The sequence below is a fragment of the Phallusia mammillata genome, chromosome 1 (genome assembly GCF_965637545.1).
Source record: "Phallusia mammillata chromosome 1, kaPhaMamm4.hap1.1, whole genome shotgun sequence".
Classification (NCBI taxonomy): Eukaryota; Metazoa; Chordata; class Ascidiacea; order Phlebobranchia; family Ascidiidae; genus Phallusia; species Phallusia mammillata.
The window spans coordinates 19,559,299-19,582,936 of NC_137252.1; the positions used below are offsets into that span (position 1 = coordinate 19,559,299).

The following is a 23,638-nucleotide window of genomic DNA, read 5'->3' on the forward strand; positions in this document are numbered from 1 at the left end:
TAGCCACATGCGTCAGACTTTTTTATGCCTATTGTATGCAAACAACGCGAAAAAGCAGATATCACAAACGTCACAAAAGATTATGACGTCATAAAAGCTAAGACTGTCAATCTGTGTGTCAAGTTAGAAATTAATTTAGGCTTTTTTAGGCGCTATATTAGATGGTATATATGTAATATATTCGAATCTTCTTAACATAAGTAATAAGCTATTGCTGCCAGGCATAATGTATGACCAAGTATTGCTCATCCAGCAGTTTTATTGTAAACAATCGACGTTTCGACGTCCTACACAAGACGCCTTCATCAGGATAATGACATAACTTGCAGGACAAATTTCTTTTAAAGCGACAAAATGCAAACCACACACTAAGTAAGTTTAAAACACAAGCAAGCAGGCAATAAGCGGCCGCTGGTGAAATAAAGACCCCATCATGGGGTCGCGTTGAAATTTCTGTTTAAGGTTGTTTTTAGATTTCGCTCGAATTAGGCGTTTTAGTAAATACAACAAACGTAGTTTTTGCATTGTCTATCTTTATCCGTGAAGGGTCGCGGAAAATTTAAAGAGATTAAACGGGGTCGCGATCAAAAAAGTTTGAGATTCGAAGCCCTGGCCTATAGCCTACCTAAGCCGGCAATTAAACGTTGTTAAAGTAAACGGTGCAACTATTGCGGCGACAGGTGAATATAAACGCCTAATCATTTGTTTTGTGTTGGAAATAATACGTACATTTGTGTAGGCTCAAATAAACTAAACCAGGGGCGTGCAACATACGGCCCGCGGGCCACAGTCCTGCCCGCCAAGCTATTTATTGTGTCCCCTACCAACACATTGATCAAGATAAAAAATGCAATTCGTCAGAGAATTTAGCAAAAATTTCCACTAGTTTTTGGTAAATCTCCTAAGTTGCTATAATGTACGTAACAAATATAAGCTTAACCAGCGTTTTCCAACCGGTGGATCATACAGCAGTTACAGCAAGCAGCCTACTTCACCGAATGTGAGGTAACAATTCCCTTTGTCTAGTAAACAATTATTTTGTTGCGAAAGCCAGTGTTGCGTTGAAACTCTGTATGTTGTACAAAATAAATGTATTGATGCTTTTGGAAGAATTTCGAATTTATTGTGCAAATGAAAAAAAGTTATGTGGCCCTCGCTTGAGGTCCGAAATTGGTTATACGCCCCCCGACGAAAAATGTTGCACACCCCTGAACTAAACGAACCTTTATTATGTAGTTTTACAGCAATAAAGGTTCGTTTAGTTTATTTGAACTGAATATCAACAACCGATAAGGAAACTTAAAAGTCTTCGACCAATTTGGCGCCTTTGAAATAGTTTCTTTGGTGCCATTTCGGTCTCTTTTGTCCAATTTTGTTGGAATGGAAGCTATAGCCTACTAATGTTGTAAACGTTGGGAATCCTTGATTTGTTGGCACACAGTTATGCCAGTTCGTTGTAAGTCGGAATATACCAACGCGAATAATAGCTCTCGTATTGTCAAACCAGAGGGACCTAGAAATATTTAGAGGTAGGGTTATATTCCAAGTAAGCTTGGCAAAAAAGTTTGCAGTCAGTGAATGCCTTTCGTAAGAGCACTATTTTTTATTTATTTTTTAATGTTGGTTTATGAAATAATGCTTCCCAAAGTATAATGTTTTGTGGACCTTTCTATTCATAGATATTCGCAAATTTTTTCGACGGGAACAGACGCTTCACTTAACAAAATATAACCCTTCCACGATAAATGCACTCAGTTTGTGTGACAATCAACGGCTTGAAATACACGAGCTCTGCACACGTTATTAAATCATGGAAACCAAGCCAGGCGTCATACATGCCTAAAAACATACGATTCGTATATTGTCGTGAAACCGTTATTGGCGCTTCGGTGTTATTTTGTAAAGAAAAGGCATTTTGCACTTACGCCTACGGAACATAAAATTTGCCACCAAATGTTGTAGCTGTGATGATATCGTCTATCGAATATGACCATTTATAGATAATGGGCTGTGGTGGATTTGTTATCAAATTGAATCAGCGGATCGATGTATCGATTGCCCAACATGTACGGGACGCGACTGATTCGTCGAGTCGGCGATTGTACGCGTTTTTTCAGTTATCGGACCAAGTGTTTTTTATCCTGTTAGCACCGAACGTTGACATAAATTATTTACACTGGGCTGGGCCTTTCAGTCGAAGGCAGTTGAAAAAAGCTGTTCAAATTTTAATTTACCAGTGTATGTTACTCTGTATTAACAATTAACGCACGCCTGTTGATCTGGGGAAGGCTTCTGCAGAAATAGCTGTAAGTAATGAATATTGGTAACTGACTTGTAATGGTGTTGTTACGGAATGGTTATGCCTACGAAACAGCTGTGGAAACTTTAACTTCGCCAAACATAATGTCTCCCGACCAAGTGGTCCAGTCTACGTAAGTATATTGCCCGTACCTCGTTTGTTTGTTCATGTTTCAATATTTAACAATTATGTTTGAGTTACTATTTATATTTTAAATGCTAAACGGATAGTGTACTCTGTTTTATGATTTTTTAAATTTGAAATTGATTTCTCGAATTGGCGCTGTGGTCGTTTGCAGAAGGTTGTGGTGTTAAGTAAGTTTGAAAATACATGATATTTGGTTATGTTTGAGTGCGTATTGAACGACATATTAGCTAATATTGCTGTCAATTCAGATGTGTAACCAAGGGAGAAAGTCTAGCAACAAATGCCCACGTACAGTCAGCTATAGTCACACATATAATTTTCTATTTCAAACCTCTTGATAAAATGTTTTCTGTCACATCTGACTAAATTTTCAACTAAATGATTCATGAATCATAATAATGCGTTGTAGAGGCCTGAGTGTTATTTATATTTTTATGTTTTTGTCAATACTTAGCATGAAAACGTATGGAAATAATTTATTACCCATGTTCATATCATTTGCCAGCATGAAACTTTAAAAAAGCAAGCTTTCGCATACCATTTGACTTGACTGTGCTGGAAAAAAAATAACTACTAATTGCATGTGTACAAAAACCCATACTGTATATATTTGTGTGGATGGTGTTACTGTGAACAAACAAAATTTGGCCATAAACTCGTTCACCTTCTATGATGGTGTAATACCTTGCAAGTGAGAATGTTTGTGCATAAATCACAACCTTCTTTGTTGTGTATCTGTGCAAACATTTGGCAATTTTTCCAATATTGGTAAGTTGTTTTTGTGATCAGCATAATTTTATTTTTTATCTTGCAAATTCTTTAGTCAGCTTTTGGTTTTGTTTTCCTTTACCATATAATCCTTGGGGAATGTAAAATGATATGCCTATTTTAATTACCCAAGGGACACTTATTACATGGACCTCCAGCCTTACCAGAATATGTGGTACCAAACTTTGTGCTAGATTTGTGTGATCTGTGTTTGTGTTATTAAACATACTCCAAAATTATTTTGTCGTAAGCATAAGCTGTATAAAGCAGTTTTCAGAACTGATAGGATACCATGCAGCAAGGGCATGAGTATTTATTACAACAAGCACACTAAACACTTTGTGTTTATGTTTTGTCCATGTTTAAGCCATTAGATTAGTTACATCGTGAATTGTAAGTTTAAGTAAACATAAAAAAAATCTATGATGCATTTAACAGTTATTAAAGGTTTGCTTAAAAAATAGATCATTAGTTGTAAATGTCTATTAATTTTTATGTATGGTACAAAAATTTGTTTGCTTATTGCAGACAGAAAAAAATGTTATGGCTTATGATACTTACCTAACTTTATGTTACTTAAATTGTTAACATTCACCTTTATATGTTTCACTACATTAAACTTCCCCACAGAAACTTTTACCCTGAAAGTCTGCAACCAACAGTTCCTAAAAATCCAATTAGCAGTTTGGTCAAAACGTCGCAAACAAAAACTTTTAAAAGACCAATGAAGAAAAGAAGACAAACACGGTAAACAAATTGTTTATTTTTATGAAGGCAATTGATTCTGATAATTTTGAGTAAACGCACCAGGGCAGCATCAGTTGGATATAAACTTTTGCTTTGAACTAAGATATATAGATGTAGATGATTAATAAAGTTAGCTTGGTAAAAATAAAATTTTTGTTTGAACATAGAAATTGTTTTGCATGTACCTTTGCACTAGCCCTTTAAAAGATTGTAATTTCTAACAACAAACTATCGAGTGGAATGTTATTTATTCTGTCAGATTTGTTACCAAGCATGGACACTGCAATGTTCGACATGGAAATGTTAAGGACAGGCTTCGCTACTTTGCTGATTTATTCACATCAATTGTTGATTTAAAATGGAGTTATAATGTTGCCATTTTTGTTGCAACTTACACATTGACCTGGCTAGGCTTTGGTTTTCTTTGGTGGTTGATAGCATACTGCAGGTATGTTCCAGCAAGTTTTATGGATGTAAAAACCTTCTTCAACATTAGGAAAACTGCAAATATTTATAGTTCCCCTTCCCTGAAGGGGACGCATCTTGATTTCACTATGTTTCTTTTTTCTGCGGTGAAGTTTGTCCATGCACTTTTTGCATAAAATCTTTGGTGGATTGGCATGAAACTTTTACAGATGCTAGATATGGTCATGTAGATGTGCCATCTGCTTCGTTTGACTTAATAGCCCCAGTATTTACACCACTATCCCCAAAAATGTAAAACGTTTTTTTATGTTGCTGCACACCACATACGAAAAAAGTGGTGTAATAGTGTACTAAAGGTAACAGAACATATGTTATATATGTTTATGCATTGCTTGGTGGATGTTTTTGCACATGGAAGTTAAGGGGGTGTTAAGAGCCTTATGACGTCAGAAACATTAATGAATGCTGCTAAAAACACCGCTAGTGGTCAAAATTTTAAACATTGGCCGATTCGCATAAAATTTACATGAACCCTATAGCCCCATTATTTAACATTGGTGAAATTTGTAAACAACGTCGAAATTGGATGAAATTTGGACAGTTAGTAGATTTTGCCATTTTTAGGTGTCGATTGTTAAGTTTCAACCTACAGCTCTAACATTTACCCCACTAGCCCCCTAAATTGGGTGAATTTTTAAACAGTGTCGGAATTGAATGAAATTGGATAGGTTGCAGAATTTGCTATTTACTGGTGTTGCTGTGTTTTACTTTATTTTGGAACTATTTACCCTTTCTTTCCTATAAAAATGAAATAGGACAAACTTCAAACAATGTCTGAATTGAATCAAATTTGCATAGTTTGTACTTTTAATATCGTGATTACTTAAACCCAGTACTGGTCATTGTTTTTTTTGACCACACCTAAATTACTGATAGTTCTCTTGAAATGCATTGTTTTTAACTTTGCATGTGTCAACTAAGTAAGATTAAAAGACAACGGTTAATATGGGACCCATATAAAATAAGTGCAGGGAATATATTAACATTTCAAAATAGGTTATAGTGTATATGCAATGAAAAAATGTGCTAAGCCACCCTTCTAGTTAATGGGTAGGTTAAATTGTAATAACAATCCATTTTGTCAAAGAGGCGACCTTTCAAAGGAACATCCAGAAGATGTGTGTGTTCTGGGAATCACTTCGTTCACCTCGGCTTTTCTGTTCTCTATTGAAACACAGGTTAAGAAACATTGTCTTTATTGATGACAGTCTTTGAAAATGTAGATTTGGGAACTTTGTTAAACATGTAAACTGATTTGTTTGTTTTTGTATCAGAAAAGTTTTGTTTACATTAGGTAACAATAGGATATGGAACAAGAGCAATTACAGATAACTGCCCAGAAGCAATTATTCTCCTTTTGACTCAAAGCATTTTTGGATCAATCGTGGATGCATTTATGGTATGCTAAATTTTGGTCTTTATATTCTAGTCCAAATATTTACTTGAAATACTTTATGGCGGATTGTTATGTTTGAATTACATTGTATTTACTAAATATAAGCTCTTTGGTAGTTTTGGTTTAAAATATACAATCCCTTTAATGACTAGGAACTTGTTGCATTTTTCAAATATGTGTTTAACAATGGTAATGAAAAACTAGGAAACACATCCTAGTTCAATTACTCTGGTTTTACATCAAACAGTCCTGAAAGGGATATATTTTGATTTCACTTATTATTTGTATCGTCAGTGGAGTTTGGTTGAAATTTGAACAGTTTGCCGAATGTGCCATTCTGAGCATCCAGAATTGTGTTTCACTTTGCAGCCTCACCATTTACCCAAATAATTTCTAAAAAAGAGTAAATTTGTAAACGGATATCTTGGTGTATGCAATAAATATAAAAGCAGAGTATTGATATTTAACCTTACAGTGTTTAGCCTTACAGCACCAAACTTTCTTATGCTTCTCTCATATTGTGCATGATTTGCAACTTTCCATATGTGGGAGCCATGCCTGCAGAAACAAACAAGTTCTTAAAAAATGTTGCGGCCAATAAATAGGGATCGAATGTCTAAACATTTTAAAAAAGGCTTTAGTGTATGTGGTGAGCCACCCTTCTAGTTTGGGTATGTGATTACCTTAACTCATCTGTATGACAATTTGATATTAAAATGTTGCATTAAACCTTTTTTTAATGTTTGAAAGGTGGGTTGTATGTTTGTGAAGATATCTCAGCCAAACAAGAGAGCGGAAACACTTGTTTTTAGTGAAAAGGCAGTGGTGTCTCTAAGAGATGGAAAAATGTGTTTAATGTTCAGGTACAATTTTCCAAATTTTTTGTCTATAGTTGTGATTTCAAAGTTGTTACAGTTGCCTTTTGCATACATACATACTTTATGTAGGAACATATTTTCACTGATTCTTTTAGTGAGAGAGGTTTAATGCTACAATCCTATAACATATATTTTTTATGATGCCCTTGTAGTTCTTGTAGTTTTAGGTAACACTGTGCACTTACAGGGTTGGAGACTTGCGAAGTTCCCACATTGTTGAAGCACAAATTAGGGCCAAACTCATTAAATCCCGACAAACCCAAGAAGGCGAATTCATGGCCTTGGATCAGACAGATTTGGACGTAGGATATACCACTGGGGCTGATAGACTTTTTTTGGTAAATTTAAAATTATAAATTTTTTTTACATGTGAATATTTGTCATTGTTTTTCCTATAAAAAATACAAATCGAATCTGCTGATGCATTTCCTATACATCAGCTTCTGTTGATGTGTTTTAACTCTGATACCATTTCACCAATTTATACAGTGTCTATTTTTGTATATTTGTAGTCTTAAAATGCCTTGTTTACTAATGGTTATAGGGAGTAGTTCTCTTTATCTTATTGTCATCATTTCCTTGTGGAATATTCATGCAGTGCAATTTCTTGTGAAGTCATAAAGCTTTAAATTCAAAAGTAACAAAACTTATAATCATTGGTGGGTAAATCTTGGATCATTGTGATAATGGGATAATGTTGTAGAGCGCACCTAAATGCTTAAGGCTTTACTAATATGATCAAGTGATAGCTCCACTCTTCAAAAATAACTTCTTTGGTACTTGAAAATCAAGGCACAATACTGTGTTGCAACACAGTGGTTGAAACTATGATGTGCATATAAATTGGCAACTGGAACAAAATAAATTGGAATAAAATGTAGACATTTACATTTTGACAAAAACAATTGTCAACATCAGTGAAAAATGAATAATGTAGGTGAAAATGCATGTCGATAGGTGGAAAAAAATGTATGTTAACTCCTTACAAATGGCACTAAAATATATTTCTGTATAGTTACGTTTTATTAAAATAAATATCTTCTTCTTAACTTTTTTTTCTCTTGTAATTTGGTTGTTTTACCCACACTGTAGGTGACTTACAATGTACATCCTATATTATGGTCCGGTTAGCAATGTTAAAATGAAAGTTAGAAAAACAAATAGATTGAACACATTTAGGTAACTCCATTGATAATATGCCACACTATAAATGAAAAATCACCATTTTGGAACATGTCTGCCACTGATTTACAAGAAGAAGAATTTGAAATTGTTGTTATTCTGGAGGGTATGGTGGAAGCAACAGGTATATATATATATATTCTTTGGTGGTAGTTTAAAGTTGTCATGAGTTTTGTGTTAAATAGGACGGTACAGTAAAAAGTTTGCTCTGCATCTTTTATAATGTTATGATTGACAAATTTTGATGAAACTTTTACACAAGGAGGATAAAGTCATCTAATTGTGCCATCTGTTTTACCCTGGTAGACAAAAGCGTGAAATTTCATTTTATGCTGCCAATTACATCCAACAAGCGCTTTTACATGAAAACAAATTTGACAAAATTGCTAATTACTCAAGTAAGAACAACATATTAAAAAATGGCCTTCTCTTTCTTCAAATCATTTTGCTAGTACAGTTTTAGCCTACAAATCACCTAATTTTAATTTTAAGGAATGACCTGCCAAGCAAGAAGCTCGTATGTGGAAGATGAAGTACTGTGGGGCCAGCGATTTATGCCTGTATTAATGTTGGAAAAGGGATTTTATGAGGTAAGTCACATTTTATTAATTGTGTCTATTTATGAGTCTCCTTCCCAGGGGACACATTTTGTTTTTGTGCGTATTTCTTTTATGTAGGTTTGTTTTACGTGTTTGGTGAAGAAAGAGTGCTTGCAATTTATTCAAATTTACACACATATTTGGTTGTTATCCAAATTTGACTGAAATTGACCCCAAATGACCCAGTGATTTATCCACAGACCCCCAAAATGTATATTTTAAAAACCGCTGTACTGACTAAAGTCCATGATCTAGAACAGGGGTGTGCAACCTTTTTCGTCGGTGGGCCATATAACCAATTTCGGACATCAAGCGAGGGCCACAAAATTTTTTTCATGTACCGTATTACACATTTTTTACCCTCCTGTTGGTGCGGCTTGCATTATAATATCATGTCGATATTATTTCCACACCGCTGCGTTTTGTTTTATTTTGCATTTAACTTTAAAATGTTACGTACATGTAAGTTTCGTCGCAACACTGCCTTTTACAACAAAGTAATTGTTTACTAGACAAAGAGGTATATTACGTCACATTCGGTATAGATATGCAACAAGCATCCAGTGCGAATAGAAGACCATAGAACTGGGTGAATTAACTTCCATGCGCCGGCTTAGCTTATTCTTACGTATAGCAACTAAGGAGATTTACCGAAAACTAGCGGGGATTGTTTGCTAGAATGTGCATTTTCTACTTGCTCTGAATCGGAGTGTTGTTGAGGGCCACACTTAATGGCTTGGCGGGCTGGATTGTGGCCCGCAGGCCGCGGGTTGCACACCCCTGATCTAGAAGTTCGATAATTTGTTGGTTGGTGTATTGTAACACATTCTAAAGTATTTTGTAATCCAACTTTTAGTTGGATTCACTCATTCTTACCCCTAAACCCCTTAATTTTTGAATTTAGCATTACTGGTCCTTTAGCTCAGAAATACAAGCCCTTCTGTGGTGAAATTTTTAACGGTTGTTTGTAGTGAGTTCCTCGTTTCGTATTTATACATGATTTTAGATCAATCAGCTCAATGGTTATCTTTACAGCATATAATATGTATGCACTGAACAGCCAGTCAGTCAGTCAAATAGAAGTCCCAAGGGTGTAATTCACTAGTTTACAATAGAGGCGATTTAATGCGGAGTGGGTGGCCTCTGCTTGATGCTTGCATATACATTTAACAAGGCAGTCTTTTTGATGATTAAAAATCAGTTGTTTTGCGCAGCAATGCTATGCGTTTTTTTTATCATAACACGCACATTTTCAGTTGTGCAAAGGTTTCACACTAGACGTGATTAACTCAATAAACTGTACTTCCTTTTCGTATATGTCAGGCAAAACGGTGTTGATCAACAAAAAGGTTAAAAAGTGAACTTGACACATCTCTGAAAGTCAAAATGGTCATTTAGATAAATGGCCATTCTCAGCTTGGCTGCTTTTTTACCGCCATATAAACTGTTTACCACACCAAACAGTTGGAACCACCTCTTTAAATTATGACAAGGTGTAAAGCAACTTCTTCTGCATTTGTGATATATAGTATAACAAGCATTCTTGTGATATATAATAAATATTTAGTCTATTTTGTCTGCGTTTAAAACTGATTTTTACAATTCAAGGTAAATTACTCAAATTTTCATGAGCATTTTGAAGTTGACACACCTTCTGTCAGTGCAAGGGAACAACTGTGCCAAATTGCTTCTGCAGAAGTAAGATATCATATTTACTGCTAATTGTTTATTTATAATCCTAAACTTTTCATCTACATTTTTTAAACCGACTTGTTACATACATTTTGTCAAGAAAGAAAAGTTCAAACTTTGTCTTTAATTTACACATGTGACAGATAGAACTTATGCACCATAAACTTTCACGCTGGTTGACACAGTGATTTTACAGGCTCCAAAATGTAAAAATTTAACAACAACCATAATTTCCATAGCAAATGACCAAAGATTTTGTTGATTGGTAATTTCAGAAGTATTAAATGTTTTTTGAATTTATCTTTTTTAAACCCAAATAAGTAGGATAATTATGTATTTATTTTTCCAGGTCATATACTCTTTTAATCAGTAATAAAGCATTTATCTGTTGAAATTTAATAAAAGGGAAAAAACTTTTTCATGGTGCCAGTTACCACAAAAAGTTGGGTGGTGTATTCAAATTATTGTTGAAATTTTAATAGTTTGTGGGATGTGGCATTGCAGGATGTAGATAATTGTGTTTCACACTACACTTCATACTACTATGTCTTACATGTCCTTTCCATGACCACACTATCCCAAAAAATGGGTGACATTTATAAACAATGTTGAAATTGTTTGCAATTTTGACATTTTGTAGAATGTTAACTCTTGTCAATAGATCACCCTGTCACTCCATCAAGACGTTGCCAAATATGGAACCCAGTGTACATTTGCTCTACCATTAGGTAGTTATGGGTCCCCTTCCCTGAAGGGGACACATATTGTTTTTGTCTATATTTTTTTTTCTTTTTTTCTTTCTAACGCGCATTTGTTCCCACGTTTTGGTCAAGAAAGAATGGTTCAAACTTTTTCAAATTTACACACACATTATAGATATTGGTCTAAAGATGGTCCATGTGAATTTTAACCCCATTTGATCCCTCAGTTCACCCACAGCCCCCCAAAACGTGAATTTCTTAACGCAGATTTGTTCCCACGTTTTGGTCAAGAAAGAATGGTTCAAACTTTTTCAAATTTACACTTATTATAGATATTGGTCAAAAGATGGTCCATGTGAATTTTGACCCCGTTTGACCCCTCGGTTCACCCACAGCCCCCCAAAACGTGAAATTTTTAAAACGGCTATACTTGCTAAAGCAGATGTTTCTGGAGTTTCATACTTTTTGATTGGTACATTGCAGCGTATTTTAAACTAAAACTATTTTGTAACTTGAAGTTGTATATATCCATTTTCACCCCTTTACCCCTAAATATTTGTTTGTTTGTTCACATGTTATTGAGGCCAGAAATACAAGACTTAACCTGCTGAAATTTTTAACAGCTGTGGATAGGGTGCTCCTTGTTGGCTGGTAAAAATGCAGTGCAATCGGCTCAGTAATAGTAAAAATATGTTTTTACATGCTGTCTTCTGTCATATTTGTGCTCGCTCAGTGCACAGCTGACACAATGGGAGTGATTGACCATAGTGGTGCATAGAAAAAAAATGCCTCTGAAATCAGCTGTTTTTGCGCAGCTATGCTATGTCATTTTATTAAGTTATCAAGCACATTTTAAGTTTTGGAAAATTGTGTTTAAAAACTGACCTTGAACGACAATATCAAGGTCAAAGCATGAGAATAAATTGAAAGTATTTTTCCTGTTCCTATTGACTGTTTTTTGTAATTATATAACAATAATGATGCAAAAACAATACGGGCAAAACTTTTTGGGTTAAGGCTAAAGTTGGTTAAGCTTGTCCTTAGGAATCTAAAAATAACCAGGGTGTTTGTTTACCATAAATCCACACAAACGCGCGTGTGGGGACCCATTCGTTTTTGCTTGCAAAAACAATCATATGTGTAGATCAAATGATGTGTATAGTAAATTGGTAAATATCTAACAGTGATTGTGCCCTATTTTTACTGTTACCAAATCGCATATGCATATGTGTGGGGACCCATTAGATTATGCTTGCAGAAACAATTAGGTTATAAAGTGCCAGGAAAAAGATAGGGACCCAATGAAATGTAGGTGCCAAATATATATCCATTATAAATATAGTAAATGGATATGTGATACATCGTTAAATATGATGTAGTATATATAAACTGGCAATATATCCGCAAACCACTATTCTAGTTACTTTCTGAAAAACACTGATTTTGTTTTCAGTGAACTCTTAGAAAACTTCTAAAGAAGGGTCAAGGAGTGGATTTCATCAATTTTTGCACAAAGACCCTATATACAAAGTGTAAATATACACAAAGTACTGTGTTATTGTGTACATTGTTTAAAACTTAACTGTCTTCAAGTGACTAAAAGTTTTGATTTGCTACAATCCTTTCAACCTTTTTTCATGTCAAGTCCTTGTGACCAGTCGTTTTTTCCAGTTTTGTTGTTGTACATTGATATCATCTAATGTTGCAACTTGCAATGAATTGTGGGTAAGTTGAATATATAACAGTCACGCCTGGTCAAAAAATGCAGGATTCCTTTTTTTCATTTCCTTTATATGGGGAAAAACTGAAGGTTTAAACTTTTATGAAACATTGTTGTTGAACATAAAGACTTAACTGTGTCTTACCGAACATCTCGGTAAAAGGTCATTGAACGATCATCAGCTTGGCTACTTTGCAGCCAGAAGCTGCTGCAGGTCAACACACAGGCATTGCAATAGTTAAAAACAATTTGTCACACACTGGCCTGATCATGGCTTTTTAATTTTGCAGTCAATATTGAGTTTTTTAGGAAATGCTGTAATTTGTCTTCAGAATCTTAAAATAAGGGCCATATTAATACTGTTACCAATTCGCATGAGCACGTTGTAAAATAAAATTATGTCGGTTGGTCAAATGGTGTTTATAGCAGAGATGTACCGAATATTCGGTTTGCCGGATTTATTCGGCCGAATCGGTCATTTTTGCAAAGATTCGGTTTCGGCCGAATAATTTGTTGCGATTCAGCCGAAACCGAGTCTTTTACGAACACAAATGTTAAGCGTCAAACGTGTTTTTTCTGCTTAAGGTACCACGCAAAGCCCAAACATAACGAAAATCGCGTCAATTTTTATCTTTTTCAACACATTATCGGTTTCTCACTGTTGGCAAAACAATTAGCAACCCATTGGCAGGTTGCCAATCACGCTTGAGGCAATTTTAAACCCCACAGAACTGAAATGAGGACGAAACACAACTATTCTGCACTAATTGCCTGGTAAAATTTTCATGTCAAACGCGTAGCGTACGACTTCGCGTGACGTCATAAAATAGTGGTTCTCAAACTTTTTTGACCGCGACCCAAATCTGAGTTTTATAAACACCTCACGACCCAAGCCTCAAACAACAAAAAATTTATTTTATTTTCTTGTACGAATACTTACTCATACTCTAACGCTAACTGCCACATGGCCAAGTTCAGTTAACGCAAGATTAACTTATCCTATTATTTTCCGTGCTATGACGTTACAATCGCCATGTGCGAAACAGTATAGTGGGAAGGCTATTGTGTGCGCGACCCATTTTTTTACCCTATACGACCCATACTTTGAGAACCACTGTCATAAATGATTCGGTTGATTCGGCCGAATTTGTTCGGCAAAACCGCCGAATATTCGGTTTCGGCCGAATCGAAATTTCGCCGATTCGGTACATCACTAGTTTATAGTAACACCAGAGCCACTATATCAGGGGCGGGCAACATACGGCCCTCGGGCCGGATCCGGCCCGCGACGGGATTTTGAGCGGCCCGCAGACAGTTACCGGTCTTACATGATAATTTGGCCCGCGGCCACACTCTGTCGCAATTCCCCACTACTTGCTTACTACGTCAAATTATAGTTGTAACGGACAGTAACGCTCCCCAATAGCAAAAAACTTTCCCGCCGTTGTTACCATTAGTTGTAAAATTTTTAAACATTTTGCATCCTAAACCAACCCTCTTTAGCCGCTAAATAAATAATTCAGCTCTTTACGCCACTTATCGAAAATTAAGCACTTTTGGATCTCCTAGGAGGCACCACGTCAGTAGCTCTACCGCCTGCTTTCAGGTAGAACTACTAACACTGTAATTTGGCTGGCCCCTGGTTAAAAATTGTTCGATAGGTGACGCAACGGAGCATAGGCGTTTATGGTGCTGACTCAGCAATTTGGGTATATGGCACCATAACCGCCTATGCTCCGTTGCGCCACCTATCGAACAATTTTTAACCAGGGGCCAGCCAAATTACAGTGTTAGTGGTACTACCCTTCTTTCACGGTTTCCTTTGTTTCCACATGTGCAGCCTCGTTAGTGTTTCAGCAGTATCTAAGTCTGTGGTGTATGCATTAAATTTGCTGTGGTCAATAATTTATGTTATATCAGTTAGATTGTTCGGACTGTATTGTAATTGTGACGTTCTTGACTGTATTTGGTTTAGGCGGTCAAAATTCCGTTGTAAATCACTGGATAAATACGCGATTAATGTATCGATTCAGGAATCCGGCCCGCCAAGTACTTCATTTTCCCATATCAGGCCCGCCGACTGAAGAAGTTGCCCGTCCCTGCACTATATTGACGTGCCTGGTCACTGCCGCCTTTTTCTTTTTTTGTTCTTTGTTTCTTTCTTTCTCTTAAAAGCGCCGCTCGTTTTCGACCCGTCTGCCGCTTCACGCTTCAGTTGTGTTACAAAAAGAGGTGATTCTGCACATTGTAGCCTGCAAGACGTTGCGAATTTTAGTTGGATGTAAGTTCTGTACTGCAAGAAAAGCGTAATATGCTTTATTCCGATGGCGAGTTACATTGACTATAAAGCATGTAATCAAACTGCAACACAGATAATTATAGAAATTATGAGAAGACGTTTGCTAGGGGTTGCCAATAAGTGGACAAAAGCACTGTTTTTAATACAACGATGACTTTATTTCAACTACAATCCAAAGTTGAGAAAGCTCGAGCTAATGGAGCTTTGTTTACAAACCTTACTAGTGAGATAAAAATGTCCAGTGAAAAAGCTTTGTGCACAGGGAAGAATGTCCCCCAAGAATATAGTTCTCAGTAAACTGCTCCCTCTATTACTGGCATTAAAACAGGCGTGGCTACAACTGAAGTGCCTTTGCATAAACAGCAGGTATGTGATTACATTTGAGGAAGTGTTCATAGAAATGTATTTTCCAACTTTTTTCTGTATGTAAGGGGAAAAAACACATCTAATGAAAAATTGCTGCAAGTTGATTCAATTGCAACACCTACAATCACCCACCAGAGATTTTGACCAACTTTTAGTTGCTACAAATGTTAATGGGGATTTGCAGTAATGGAGTGAAAAAACAACTTGCAATCTGGAGTCCCTCTTTTCATCATTTAAAAGTATGATCAGAAAATAATTTCGAATCTGAGGATATTCTTATGCAATGTGATTGACTGAACTACTTAGAAAACAAGTTCTTTACAACAAAACAGCACATGGAAAATGCCAATCAACCAAATCATGGAATGATTTGAGTTTTTCCCCATGGTAATCAAATAAAAAGTGATCAATAAAACACCTTTGTAATGTGAGCAACTTCTATGTAGGTTAGCTTTTCAATAAAAATCACACCCCTAAATCACAGGTATTTTTTAACATTTGTGAATGATTAATTGCATGTATTCTCTGACTGAATTCATGTATATATGGCTTTTTGCTTCAGACACCTTGTCCTGTGATTTCAAATGCCAACTTGTAGGCGTGAAGCGTTCCTAAAAACAAACCAAAAAGAGTAATTAGTGAATACAAAGCATAACATTTCTTTGCACCAAATTTAAGAATCATGTTCTAAACATATCTATATCTGCATAAAGTCAGTTGCAATGAAAGAACCAAAAGATTTAAATCTTTAAGCATTTGATATGCTTGGTGACTGTGGTCTAGACTAATTTAAAAACTAGGCAACATAGATTTTAACTACTAAGGATAATACCAGTTGTTGTAATGTTGATTATTGTTGTTCATTCCAAAAGCTATTGAACGCCCATTTTACTGAACTTTAATTTTCAAACAGTTCACAAATTTTATGCATAACCTAAAAACCTACTAAGTTAAGTTCAAGTACACATACCTCTATTGTAAATATGTTTGAAATCATTTTGTTCATCATCATTAAACACGACTGGATTTTGAAACCATTCAATCTTGACTTGCAGACCATAAATTGTAACAACCCAAAATGTGTACAAAAAATAGTGATGCATTTATATTCAGTTCTTGCTTATATTATCAAGGTGACACATCCAAAAAATTGCAAAATATTTTTTTCTTGTGATCTAAAGGAACATTTAAAAATAAATACAGCAATGTTTATACCGTGGCAATAACACACTATCATTTTAGCTAAACAGTAAAAAAAACATGTAGGTTGGCAGCATATGCAGCTGGGCGCTGGCTATATATCGCCAAAAGTTTGCCCACCCTTGGTGCATACCAATAGACATAAGGTAATGATACACCTTATATTACATCGTCTTGTGTAAAGAAAAAAGCTATTTTGTTGGGTTCATAACAAAAAAAACGAAGAAACAGACGTAAAATCTTGATATTGCACATAAACTAATTGATACAACTCGTAAATGATACGTCTTCCCAGTGCATCCGCAATGTCTGTACTGTACAGACAATTTAAGCTTTTTTTCATTGGATAATAAGCACTGGACCACTAAATTCTTCATAAAATTGTGAAAAGGCAAAAAAGCTAAAATATTTCTCCAAACGAGATTTGTTGACATTTTTCTTCCTCTGTCTCCTGCCGAAACACACGCTTGAAATGGAAAATTGTTGATGCGTTAAGTAACACAACTGGACCGTGACGCGGCAGACGGGTCTGATTGGTTAGAGCAGGAGTGTCCACTGTCCAGGCACGTCAATATAGTGGTAGAGCTACTAACACCATAACGAGAATCTCACCTCAAAATGATCCTAATTTCCGGTAGGTGGCGCAATAGAGCATTCGCGCCGAAAAGGTGTATTATTTAAAGAGTACTTAGATTGTGGTGTGTAGTTTAAATATGTTTTATTTGTTTTATAAAATTGACATTAAATTTATTAATTGTCATGTAGAGTTGCCAAAAAATGGACGTAAAATTTATAAACTGTGATAATTGTCACATAGAGCTGCAGCAACAAGCTGACAGCAAAGTGAGTTGTTTTAAATTGTAAAGTAGTCGTTAAAAATTTAGCAAGAGAACTTAATTTATTGTGTTTATTATACAGATAAATAAAGAAAATCACCAAAAAAGGTAATAAAGTTGATTGTTAATTAGGAAATCTGTGTGCCCGATGATTTAACATAAATAAAAATGCTGTATATATGTTCAATTTTACAGGTTTATGCCTTATCGAAAATTTAGGGCCCTACAACAGTAAGTGACCTGTTTATAATCATTACCATACAATGTGTTACTATTACATGTCTTATATTTTACAGACAAAATAAAATATCTCCAAATGCAAAGTAAGCAATGTGGTGTAACTGAAATTTGGTATAATTAATCCATCTATTGCATTATTATTTACAGATGGCTTCCCAGAAGCAAATTTCAGAATAGAAGTAAGACCAATTTTTCAAAATATGCTTGTTTATAAAATAGATGACAACATTGTGTTTTTAGACTTAAGAAGAGTCCCATTAAAAAAAAAATTAAGTATGTGACATTGTTAATAACACATAGACAGTGGATTTCAGTAAGGTGTTTATGCCAATTGATTATGTCTATGATAGAGCTAATGACATCACCATTTTTGTAGGACACCCCAGTGGAAAATGTAAGTATGGTAAAAGCCTTTAAGTGTAAAGTTTTTTGAAACTGTTGCTGTGCTTTGCAGAAAGAAGAGAAATAAAAATGAACAAGTGGTTTATAGTGTCTTTTTTGAAAGTTTTTAAGTAAAAATAACAATGTACTGATGATCACAACAGTGATTGTTAAAGTGTCTGCATAATGTGTTCCATATACACAAGTTCTTTGGCAGTTATGTTTATGATGAAAAGATAACAATATTTAGGATTTTATTTACTAATATGAGAACTCATGTAAACTATCATGAGAATTCCAACCACACCCATGGGGCTCTCATTTGTGGTCGTTGGCATTTTTGATAACCCAGACGCCTCGCCAGTAGCCCTATGAAACTGGGGGTTTGTAGTACAACCACACCTGTTGAGCGTTCAAGCCTTGTTTTTTTTTACTGCCTTAGGCTTTTCGGTTAACCACACCTTTAAGCGTTCAAGACTACAGGGTTTAAATCTGAAGACTTAAGGCTAACCACACCTGTTGAAGTGTTCAAAACTTCTTGCCGTAATAGTAAAATACTATTGCAGTGAGTCAATCACACTCAGGCGTTCAAGCTAAATGCTTAAGGGTTAACCACATTCAGGCGTTCAAGCAAAAAAGCTTAAGGGTTAACCACACTCAGGCGTTCAAGCGAAAAAGCTTAAGGGTTGACCACAATAATGTGTTTCAGGAAAAATGCTTATTAGGTAATAACACTTTTAAAGCATTTGTACTGATACTGATAAACTTTTTAAACAATGTAATGCAAAAAAAATATTTTGTCTATTACATGCACAACTAGATATTGCAGCATTTAAGGGCATATAAACCTATTGTCCACAATGGAACATTGTGAAATTGTGTAAAGACAGCTGGTGTAAAATCCTTGTTTGCATCTCACACACTTAACCCATTCCCTTTTCATAATGCTGGTATTGTCTAACATGGTGCCAGTTTGACATATTTTACACTGGTCTCTCTTCAGACTTCCTTGAAGACAGTTACCAGAAACACAGTGGAACATATTTTTTTGATATAAAAATGTGAAAGCAGGCTGCATAAGGTTTGTGCCTGCTGCAAGCCATTTTGCGTACATGCAAATGAAAACACCACAACTAGAAGAATCATTTTGTGGGGTTCGCATTGGAACTTCCACTGATTCTAGTTGGAAATGGAATTTTTCAGCCAGCAGGTAATTAGCCAACTCCTTTGCAGCTTGAATCTTCATACTTGTCCTAATACAAGGCATTTCAATAGGATCCAAGTAAATAAGTTTTTTGTTTTCAATATCAATTGTCAAAAGAATCCGATGGGTTCCATGGAATGAAAATAAGCTTTTTGTCTGTAAGGGACATGCCACGCCAAAGATTTTCAATGGGACCCTTTTTTTCAAGGTGTTGTGCCACCATAGAACAGACATACAAAGTATGGTTGTTGGCAGAAACTATCTGCCACAAAAAACTGTTAATTACTTCGCCATAAAGCCATCCAGCTACAAAGCGTTCATCAACTCTTTTTAATAGTTGCTCTTCATGTTTTGGTAAAGTTGGTTCCAGTGACTTTAACTCCACAATTGAAAGGGAATGTGTTCTATTTACCAAAATTTGTTCATTAAGTTTGTAACCTCTAAGGCTTTCTACACTTGGTGTAAAACTGTTTAAAATTGGCTTGACAATGGGAGCTGTTGAAGTTACCTTGTAGGAAGGGGAAGGCATAGTAGTCACTTGGTACAATGGCTGCAGAGTATTTGGAGAAGCTCCCACTCTTGATGTAAATGGGTTCACCTTTGGTCGTTTACGGGGAAGCTCATCACCACTTTCAGACCAAAGCACCTTTCTTTTTGTTTTAACAGATTTGTGTTTTGGAATTTTTGAAATTCTAAGTCCATCATCATAACAACAGGTTTTTGCTAAGTTATCTTTGATGCATTCCAGGTCTTGAATAGCTTGCTCCAAAGCTTTTTGGGATGTTACATCATAAGACATATTTTTTATGTCAACCAACAAATCGTTGAATTTCCGGATGGTTTGCTGTATTGGAGTGTCTTAATACTACTTCATCTTTGCTATCCCGAACACCGTTTTCAGACTTTTTAACCCAACGCTCCCATGCTTGCTCACGATGAAAGTCGCATATTAAAACATGGCAATCTGCCAAAGTATATAGTTTATATATTAGTCTTTTCATTAAACATACGCATAACTAAGTTCAAAATTAAAAACAAGCTTACCTGAAAAAACAGTTTCAATGGCATGTATTTCAGCATCACATTTGTCTGTCATAAAAAAAGTTGGTTTCCAGCCAGGTGTCCATTTCTTCAAAATTGAAAGAGCTTCTTCAATATCAATTTGTCTCTCATTTTGTGTGATAAAACTAGCCACAACCTGGTAGTTCATGTTTGTTTTAACACACACAAAAAACAATGGCAGGGCATATTTTGAAGTCTTGTATGTAGCATCTAGTAGGCAAATGTCCTGCCCGTAACGAAGAAGAAGTTTTCGCTGCCAATGAAGTTGATGGACAAACAACATAGTTTGCTCTGATGCAATTACAGGAGGTGTTTTTTCATCTGTAAGGTCTAAATTAGTGGTGTTTACCACATTAGGAATATATGGTCTAAAAAAAATGTTGTCCTCTGGATCACCAGATTTGACCCACTCATCAACCAAACATTGGACATTTGTTTGATCCATTTTAGCCAGTTTACGTTTGGAAAATGCCCTGTAGAAGTGGCTCTCGACATCCTTTCTTGTCGGAAAAAATCTTCTGTTTGTGTTTGATGGTATATTATCATTTTTAAACAGTTCATGCATCACAAATAATTTTAGGCCTCTCATGATCTCCCCAATATTGCATATGCCTTCTTTTACCATTTCATCAATTTTAGCAATAATCCGCTTATCAACCATTTGAAGAAATCCTGCCGCCTACAATACAAATAAACACATATATGTATGTCAAATTATTATAGTAGGTGAAACAATGATCACTTATAGAGATATTTGGTAAAAAGAATAAAAGGTAAAGATTTTTAAATCAAAAATAAATCATTTATATGTTGGAATCAATATTGGTGTTTATCACATACTTCTCCAATAACATGGCCAGAATGATCACCACTGCTTGGGAAAGAAATGCTACAGGCACATTCCTTTAACATAGACTCCCTTGAAGCTTCGTCTTTCAAAGCCTTGTGAATAAGCACAGCTGACTTATTCCTAGCGTATCGAGATCTTGCCGTTACCTGATATTCAAAAAGCAAATGCATATATCAAAATATTTTTTATTGGAATGGTAACGCATTACCATAGAAAAAATACTCACTTGAAATTGGGGAAACCTCAGTGTTTCTTGCATTAGTATTTTTGCTTTGCAGTTACACTTTTTTGAACCTTCAATACACATCTGTTTTTTCGCAGGATTTGGATGGTCAAGCAACTGTACACAACAACAAAATACTATTTTTGTCTTCAAGTCAATGTACTGAGTATCACACAAGCATACCTGTTTGGGAATGCATGGTTTACGTTTTTCATTTTTTTTCTTGTTTTGATCTTTTGCATGTTGGCACTCCAGCCACACACTTTTTACAATAACATATGGGATTAAATCTTTGTCCCATCGTATACCGCTTTTTGAGATATCTTTGTCAACATAACATGATCAGCAATAAATATACATGTACATACATAAATATGCCACAGTCGGTTTTTACAAAATAGTATACAATGGAAATGTTCCACATACCATAAGACTTTTTTTGGTACACATTAAATTTGGTTAAAGTGGTAATTTCAAACTCTTCAACTGCCCTTTCGGCTTGTTTAAACGTAGAAAACCACTGAAATGTATTAAAATAATAGTTTATTAAACCACATAAAAAAGTATGAACAAACAAAACCTTTAAATTTGTTTCATCAACGTTGTTGGTTTGCTTGTATACTTTTTCTGTAGGCAGGGTCTCCGTTAACTGTTACAAATATAATAAAATGACTTTAGGGGAGCTGGAAAATATTTCATGTAAGAAGGACATGTTTCTTACATAACAACAAGGTTCACAAAAGGAAAACTTAGTACATTTAGTTTTATACAAACCATGTCAATGGGAATTTTTAAAAAGTTTAAGTAAAATGCGGTTTGTTGAGACAGCTGCTTTCCAGTTGAAAGTGCTTCTTTAATGTGTTTGCCTACTACCCGCCGTCTAAACTGTGACTTGTTCTACATATAAAGCAGAAAAATGAAAAAATGAACCAAGTATCTGAAATATTTGTTTATCACAACACAAAGAACATGTATAAAGGACAGGTTAATAAACCATACCTTATTTTCAATTAAATTACATATTTAAAATTATTAAACTTTGATACCTTAAATGTTTGAAACATGGTAACTTCAAACATTTTTATCGTGTAAGCATGCTGGAAAACCATCTCCTCATTTTGCTGAAATGATTTCCAGCAATTACTTTGAACAATAATGTATGGAGTGTCATTGTTCCAACACACTTTGCTTTTTTTATGTCTGTAAGTTTATGTGTTAATATATGTACATATACAAATATGTTATTGATGTAATGTTATATATATGCAGATGAATAAATTTATTGAAACTAAGGTTAAAATGTAGACCCACCATATGTCTTTGATTTATGCAAATTCAGCTTTAAAGCAGTTGCAGTTTGGAATTGAAGAAATGCTTTCTCTGCATTTTCTTTACATTGAAACCACTTCAGCCAATAAAATATACTTTAAGACAAATCAAATCAAAATTTTCACGCAATTACCAACCTTTTGAATTTGGTTTGATGTTGCAAAATCAAATTCATGCAAGGTTCTTGCATTTTCATCTCTGCAAAAAAATAACTATCCTTTTGTTCTCAATTTATTTACAAAACAACCTACGTGGCTTCTTTAGCATTGCATGAAGTCATATCTTGTGAATTTGAGTCCTCCACCATGTTTGTTTGCGAAAATAAATTATTTATGAGCTACACTTAATTAAATTCAGCTTAATTTCACTAAAGCTTAGCTTAATTTCACTATAGCTTAATTTCACTACAAACCACACTTAATTAAACTATTTACACACCACGCTTAATTAAACTAATTACACACCACACTTAATTAAACTAGTTACAAACGTGGCGTTTACACACCACAGTTAATTAAACTAGTTACAAACGTGGCGCGAATGCTCTATTGCGTCACCTACCGGAAATTAGGATCATTTTGAGGTGAGATAGATTCTCGTTATGGTGTTAGTAGCTCTACCCAATATAGTGGCTCTGGTAACACCATAGATAACTTAATTAAGTTATCTATGGTAACACGTTTAAAAAAGGTCAAATATTTTTAAAATTGCAACATACAGGAAAGCCACCTTTTGTGGCTACCACTACTTGTGATTGTTACTACAAATGTTGTTTTATCACAATTACACCGAGTATATGGTGCAATTGTTTCAAATTATATTGCTGACTTCACTTTTATCACGTTTTTTTTTATAATTTGTAACATGTCTAATTAACGGATAATAGAACCTTTTGTTAGCAGGTAAAATTTCCCTAAACTGCTAACGGTCACTTTAAAACCGCCACAACGAGGTGATTTCAAAACGAATCAATTTTTATCCGACTGAATTGTAATTTGATTTTTCTTAAATGGTTAGAGACTCAACTTGCAAA

The 23,638-nt window shown here is 35.0% G+C and overlaps 2 protein-coding genes, 2 long non-coding RNA genes and 1 pseudogene across 6 annotated transcripts; 2 read left to right on the forward strand and 3 right to left on the reverse strand.

The window, feature by feature from the left end:
• The first annotated feature begins 2,243 nt into the window (after positions 1-2,243).
• On the forward strand, positions 2,244-14,858 carry LOC145214891 (G protein-activated inward rectifier potassium channel 4-like). Of its 2 annotated transcripts, none has more exons than XM_080083506.1 (11): positions 2,244-2,432; positions 3,845-3,961; positions 4,221-4,409; positions 5,535-5,625; positions 5,742-5,846; positions 6,594-6,706; positions 6,909-7,059; positions 7,901-8,027; positions 8,396-8,493; positions 10,111-10,200; positions 12,349-14,858. In XM_080083506.1, the coding sequence occupies exons 1-11, from the start codon at positions 2,338-2,340 to the stop codon at positions 12,349-12,351; spliced, it is 1,179 nt and encodes a 392-aa protein (XP_079939632.1). In that variant the 5' UTR covers positions 2,244-2,337; the 3' UTR covers positions 12,352-14,858. The 2 variants fall into 2 exon arrangements, with proteins under 2 accessions (XP_079939632.1, XP_079939641.1); XM_080083515.1 differs by lacking the exon at positions 2,244-2,432 and adding an exon at positions 2,948-3,214.
• A 49-nt stretch (positions 14,859-14,907) lies between these two features.
• On the reverse strand, positions 14,908-16,472 carry LOC145214919 (uncharacterized). Its single transcript, XR_013857158.1, has 2 exons — positions 16,251-16,472; positions 14,908-15,891 (listed from the first exon to the last, which is right to left on the reverse strand). It is a non-coding gene; the product is annotated as an uncharacterized LOC145214919 (long non-coding RNA).
• A 95-nt stretch (positions 16,473-16,567) lies between these two features.
• LOC145214912 (uncharacterized) lies at positions 16,568-18,609 on the forward strand. The gene is made up of 6 exons (XR_013857150.1): positions 16,568-17,323; positions 17,399-17,424; positions 17,512-17,547; positions 17,613-17,639; positions 17,704-17,735; positions 17,797-18,609. It is a non-coding gene; the product is annotated as an uncharacterized LOC145214912 (long non-coding RNA).
• Positions 18,610-18,625: 16 nt separating this feature from the next.
• LOC145214903 (uncharacterized) lies at positions 18,626-19,940 on the reverse strand (annotated as a pseudogene).
• Positions 19,941-19,950: 10 nt separating this feature from the next.
• Positions 19,951-23,057, reverse strand: LOC145214877 (uncharacterized). 2 transcript variants are annotated; one of them, XM_080083489.1, is made up of 8 exons: positions 22,743-23,057; positions 22,051-22,681; positions 21,857-21,925; positions 21,703-21,796; positions 21,280-21,599; positions 21,044-21,199; positions 20,186-20,882; positions 19,951-20,105 (listed from the first exon to the last, which is right to left on the reverse strand). In XM_080083489.1, exons 2-8 carry the CDS (start codon positions 22,051-22,053, stop codon positions 19,951-19,953), a joined length of 1,494 nt encoding a protein of 497 aa, XP_079939615.1. In that variant the 5' UTR covers positions 22,054-22,681; positions 22,743-23,057. The 2 variants fall into 2 exon arrangements, with proteins under 2 accessions (XP_079939615.1, XP_079939622.1); XM_080083496.1 differs by having other exon boundaries at positions 21,280-21,393; positions 21,460-21,599; positions 21,703-21,925.
• Between the last annotated feature and the right edge of the window lie 581 nt (positions 23,058-23,638).